The sequence below is a fragment of the Bactrocera latifrons genome, unplaced genomic scaffold (genome assembly GCF_001853355.1).
Source record: "Bactrocera latifrons isolate USDA-ARS-PBARC rearing strain unplaced genomic scaffold, ASM185335v1 scaffold_54, whole genome shotgun sequence".
Taxonomy (NCBI): domain Eukaryota; kingdom Metazoa; phylum Arthropoda; class Insecta; order Diptera; family Tephritidae; genus Bactrocera; species Bactrocera latifrons.
In genome coordinates this window covers 563,698-569,749 of record NW_017537201.1, presented here as the reverse complement: position 1 = coordinate 569,749, position 6,052 = coordinate 563,698, and the positions used below count along the sequence as shown (strand labels likewise).

General features: G+C 40.7%; 1 protein-coding gene across 1 annotated transcript; it reads right to left on the bottom strand.

Moving 5' to 3' along the window:
- Positions 1-218: 218 nt before the first annotated feature.
- LOC108974225 (cell division protein ZipA-like) lies at positions 219-2,403 on the bottom strand. The gene is made up of 3 exons (XM_018941932.1): positions 2,173-2,403; positions 1,652-1,884; positions 219-788 (listed from the first exon to the last, which is right to left on the bottom strand). Exons 1-3 carry the CDS (start codon positions 2,285-2,287, stop codon positions 345-347), a joined length of 792 nt encoding a protein of 263 aa, XP_018797477.1. The 5' UTR covers positions 2,288-2,403; the 3' UTR covers positions 219-344.
- Positions 2,404-6,052: the final 3,649 nt, after the last annotated feature.

Genomic DNA, 6,052 nt, shown 5'->3' with positions numbered 1-6,052 from the left:
TTTATGTTTGACGTTTAATATTTAAATTGCTCTTGCGCTAGTAGCTTCATCAGGAGGTGAGGCTTATCGGACCGTCTTCTTATAATTGCATACAAATTCAATACATTTCTGGACCGTTGTTTAGACAGGACTGCCAAGTCTAAGCTTTGGCTACAAAAGGAATAAAAAAGTACTACTCACAAACTTTTTGGTTCGACGCTGAAATCGTATATTATTTATTATGCAATTCAAACGTCTCTTTTATTAATGGAAATTTTTATGTACTAAACGAGCTTAAAGTAAATATTTCGAACGTCTCTTTTAAGCACATTAAAAGCTAAAGTGACACAAAAGAAAAGTAGGATCTACTGGAACCAAATGAGAAGGAAAGCCATCATCATCAACAGGACGATATTGGAGTGCAGTAACTGGTCGGCAGAGTTCTTTCTGAAGTAACCTGTTTTCTTCGACATAACAAATACTTGTGAAGGGCCTTGAGCCGGTTGGGCAGGTTGAGCCTGTTGAACCACTTGAACCGGTTGCATTGGTTGTGGACCTGTTTGGACACCTTGAGGTATTTGTACTGTTTGAACTGGTGGAACCGGTTGTGGGGATTGGACTGTTTGGGGAGCTTGTGCCGACGGTTGACCGGCTTGCTGAGGTGGTTGGACAAATCCGATTGGCTGACCATACACGGGGGGTTGTTGGTAGCCTGCTGGCTGCTCCTGACTTGGCTGCGGAATAACAGATGGTTGGGCAGCTGACGCGGCCGGTTGAGCGGGTACTACCGCCGACGGCTGAACAATTTGCTACAATAAGAGATGGAAATAATGTTTGCATGAAGGATGTCTAAAAATTAAGGATTTACTTCAGCTTGTGCCACAGCAGCATTAGCAACTTGTTCGGAATTATTTTCTGGTGTCTTATATTGCTCCTCTGTTGGTGGATTCGGATTCGATTGTTGTATTCGCAAGTAGGAGTCTTTAATCGTATTAGCTGATGTCTGTTGTGCTGCTTGCTCAGCTTTTCGCTTCTCCACACTTTCCTGCACCTTTTTAATAAACGCGAGAAGTGGTTTTGACCGTGCTGTTGTCTGGGGAACTGTTGCCGGTGAAGCCGATGGTGCGGCTGGGACTTCTACGGCTTGAGGTACTGTCTTCTCAGGCTGCTGTTGACCTGAATGACTCGCACATGGAACCGGATGTTGTTGCTGGGCGATGGTCTGGCTATTTTGTGGCTGTGCACTTGGGTAATTTAGGGGAAATTGTGCTTGGCTGGCCGGTTGCGGGAACCCAGCCACAGGCAGTTTTGGATATATAGGCATATAGAATGGTGGTTGAGGCTGAACTTGTTCAGCTGATTGCTGCGATTGTCCTTGGAAAGCAGTTGGAGAGGAATGCCACTGAGGATGTTGGGATTGCTCCGGTTGCTGGAGTTGAGGTTGCTGCTGCTGCTGCTGCGGATAGTGTAGTTGAGGTTGTTGTTGTGGTGGTTGCTGCTGTTGTTGCGGCTGTTGGAAATACTGTTGTTGGTGTTGTTGTTGCGGTTGTGGTTGCTGCTGCTGGTGTTGTTGATGTTGCATATACTGATGCTGTTGCGATTGCTGCTGCGGCACATATAAATTAGGGTACAACGCTTGTTGTTGTTGAGACGATCCTGTTTGGGTACTTACAATTTGCTGTTGTTGTGGTTGTTGCGGTTGTTGATTTGGAAGCGGATCGCATACAATGTATTTGGTTTCAATGAACTTGTTCCAGTCATCCTTATCCCGTTCAGTTCTAACCTCTCTTCTGCAATTTGGTGGCAAGTGTTCGCTCATATCTAGTTTTTCCTTTTTCTCATGACGAGCGGCGACGGCACGTCCTATCAAATGGCCCGCGGTCATGCCAGCCAAGGCGCTGAGCGCTAAAGGAATTGAGAAAAAATTTAACAAAAAAATAAAAAAATTAATAAAAGTAAAACAAAAAAAACTGTGGCAACTCTAGAGGGAGGCAACTATTTTCCTTTATAACAGTTGATGAAAATTTCAAAATGTTTGCTAAAATGTGCAAGGGAGAAAAACTTTTTAATACGACTTAACCTCACTTTGAGTAGCAGGTGAATTTCAGCTGCGTGTCAACCGTTAACCGTAATACAATGTAGTTAAATATCCCCTACTTTTAGAAATAATCGACATTTGCTACTTTAACCTACCCATATTTGCTTTCTTCCCAGGCATAGGCTTGCTCTCTGCTCCAGGTGGCATAATGGTCTGCAACAACACCAAAACGGCGAACCAACGGCAGAAGTTCACATACTTCATAGCCATTTCACTGTGTATATATGCTCCTAAACTTATATATGTACAAGTGTATATTTCGAAAAGTATAATTTTCAAACTCCGGTTTTCGAAACTTCCGCTTTTGCGCTGATCGACAGTGCCACCACGCCTTTTTGGCTTAAACTGACACATTTTAGGTCTGTGCTAGGGTTTTGCCGTATAGCGGAAAGCACCGTGCACCGTTGACCTTTCTGTCAGCTTTCGCATGACGGCACAAATAGAGTTAATACAGAGAACCGTTACCTCCGGTTTAAGCGACTGTTAGAATCTTCTCCTAAAGCTTCACTACAAGCTTTCTGCGCTTCTGCGGAGGCAGAGCGTAGCGTGCGCATTTTTTAACCAAATATTGACTTCATTTTCATTTGAACAGTTGTTTTGTGTATTTTTGAACGAAAATTCCGAAATTGAAGGCGTAATTGAAGCGTCGTGGAAGTTAATTTGTAAAATTACTTAATAATACATTTTTAATATTTTTAATTCTGGTTGCGGAAATATTGCGCTTTCTTAGGCTTTTGAACTTATTCCAGCATATCACAATTGAAATGTATCGGTAGGCATGATAATAAAAATATACGATTATTTGGATATTATTAAGCGAGTAAATATTTGCTTCGGACTGAACTACATTGGCCTTCTTTATAGATTTATTATCTATGTTAGGAGGGCAAAAAACATGCGGGTATTGTATTTGCCCTTCTGCCTATATATGAAAAAATATAAATGTAAGTCTTAAAGGCGAAAAAATACCCATATACTTGAGCCATATTGTCAAATTCAAGTTATGTTTATTTATATGCGTAACACACTTTTCTTCCGAAGGAGAAAAGAGATTGATTAGTTGCAAAATATTACCCGTAAAAATTTCAAACCAAGTCCACCTCTTTTCGTCTTTATTCGTCGAGAGACGACTTTACTTCTCAATTACCCAATCAGTGCGAAGTAGCATCTGTTGGCAAGAGATCTGGACAATTTCTTCGGAGATTGTAACGTTGTTTTCGACAACAATCAATGTCATTCAGTTTATAGGGCAGCTGTCCATTTTTTTTCACTATTCTATCGCTTTAATAACGACTTTAGTCTTTCAAATGAACTTTAAGCGAAGAAAAATATGGTATTTTAAAAATCTTCGACTTGCCGGACAACTCCACTTCTTACTGCTTTGCCTTTGGTATCTGTTTCAGTTGAAATAAATCTTACTGTATTACCTCATTATAAAATCTTTCGGTATTTAGCGATTGTTACGGGTTCCTCTCAACTTAAAAAGAGTTGATAGTGAATCTCAACGAAAATTTACTGACTGTACGAGTACCTACAAAATAAAAATTTCAGGTTTTTATACCTTGAATAGGGTATATTGAGCTTGCCTGGAAGTTTGCAAATTAGGATTGGTTAGATGGCAGGTTGTATTCAGCTCTTTGCGAAGCCAAACGAAAAACTCCAGTAATTGGATATTAGATATCGGTCAAGCACCCTGCTCCCATCTATTTTTACTATTTCACCTGGATGTCTAAATGTATGTGATCCAAGTTTTTTTGCCTTAATATGACGAAAGTAGGACAATCGAGGAGAAAATGTTGAACCCTAACAAGCTCATCAGTCCAACAGTAACCTGCAATATCGCTGTAGCTAAGCATCAAAACCAGTCTCATCCTACAGTAACTTGATACGAAGTCTATAAACTTCTTCGCTATTCCTGAGCACAGAGTCGGCGAAAATTAGGCTATTACTCCCCCTTGAAGGCTCTGCAGTGGTCGGGAAGCCTAAAATTGAAGTTTATGGAAAGCTCAAGCCCTGAGTAAGCTCATAATCGGTATCGAAATAAGTGAAGAGAGACTCTCCCCTTAAGGGATGCCCCTTCTTACATTCCGTGGCGTCTGAATAAAAAATGCATAAGGCTCGATTCTATCCCAAACCTATTCACAGCTGTAATGACCTGCTTTCGGCTATACATTGTTAAATGCTCCCTCGATATGAAGTAACGTCCCTACTGCAAATTTTTTTTTCCTCAAACACATTTCGAGCCGGGAAACAAGTGTGTACAAGGCAGTGTCCACAGACCTACCTTTGCAATAGGCATGCTGTGCTCTTGAATGTCGATTGCTTGGAATGCTACCTAACCAGTCTTCAAGCCCCAGGAATACTTATGTACCAATCTAATGCAGTTCGCCTACATGAGTTCCAATCAATTGCATTCGACCCTTCGCTGCTGTTGCGCTAGTATGATGCTATCCGGCACAGAGGACTTCAATGAGTTGATTGCCCACGTTCGATAACGTTCAATCGAAAGGTTCGAAGAGGATACGCAGTCCGCCACGGGCGCTTTGAGGGGTACGACCCCAAGAGGAGGATTGCTGGGAAAGTGAGCATGTAGGAACACCTTACGGGTGTCCGGACCACTCAAAGGTCAGTAACATTTCTCATCCTTAAACATTTTATTTGGCAAGATATCTTCAAAAAATTTGGCATAGATTATTCTTCAAGACAGCGTAATAATATATTCGATTATTCAGCTCGGACCACCGTAGCGTGTAGTTGCCTTCTAAGCTGACCGATGAAAGTAAAGATAAAATTATTTTACACCATTTTAAGTTAATCACGGTGCAGGTGAAGTTAAAATGTTTTCCTATTTTAACATTCTTGGTTGAGCCGGGCGTATGAGTAACCGAAATATCCTCGCATACAGCAGGAAAAGTCAGTCTGTTGCAAATGTTTATGTTAAGCTTTAGAGAAAGAATAATAATATATTTAGATAAATGTGGCTATTTTTATAATATAATAAGAAAATCTCTTTAATTTTTCTAAAAATCTTATTCCTCCTTCGCTTCAATTATGCCATCCATATACCATAAAAATCCACTAACAACAGCAGAGCTGCAACACCTGTGATTTTCCCACGTTGCTGTTTGCAGAACGAACCGAGGTTCCAGTCACCACACAAATACAGTCACTCACACATACACACGTGTTTAGATTTTGCTATTTGCTTACGCGAAGTTCTAATGCAATGTCGTGTAACGTCGCGAAGTGCGCTTCTGGCAAAAGGTGTTAATACAGTATTTGCATTTTGCATTTACGTAAAGTGAGAATAAAACAAGCAAAAGCAAACGAAGAAAAACCAACAAAACAACAATTAAATTAGTGGTAAATGCTGGTTCAACAATAACCGCAAGAAAATGTTACACTCATACACACGAATATATGAATAAATGTCATTGCAATACATCTKCATACACTCGTACAGGGTGACATGTACTGTAAAATTGCTTTTGGTTAACAAATATGTGGTGAAAGTGCTAGTGAAAACATTTGTACAGTGCTTTTTCATAAAGACGCTACAAAAAGTAGACCGATAGGGGCAGCAAACGACGTCATATTTTTCCCGCTCCCTTTGCATTTCTCTTCAGTAAGGTTTGCCATTTCATCATGGAAATATATACGATCCCACAACAAGTTGAAATTTTAAAATTTACTACCGAAGTTCGGAGTCAGTGCCCTCAAATTTAAGAGCGCTACGTCCAATTTATGGTCGTCGTAATCGTCAGATCAACAACTGAGCGTCTAGTGGAAAGAATTGAATCCACAGGCATAGCACCAAAATGTTCCCAGGCCAGTGAGAGAAAGAAGTATCGGTAGTGTGGAGAATATAGCTGCCGCTAGCGCATCAATTGAGAAAGTTCCATATCAGTCTAACACAAGTCGTTCTCAAGAGTTGGGCATCTCTGCGTCGTCGTTGTGGCGAATTTTGCGAAAAGA

Bases quoted from the DNA above. Each gene is read 5' to 3' on its own strand.
- LOC108974225 (XM_018941932.1), bottom strand. From the start codon at position 2,287: ATGGCTATGAAGTATGTGAACTTCTGCCGTTGGTTCGCCGTTTTGGTG. The intron at 1,885-2,172 runs GTAGGTTAAAGT...CAATTCCTTTAG, and splicing joins TGGGAAGAAAGCAAATATGG to CGCTCAGCGCCTTGGCTGGC. The intron at 789-1,651 runs GTAAGTACCCAA...CTCTTATTGTAG, and splicing joins AACCACAACAACAGCAAATT to CAAATTGTTCAGCCGTCGGC.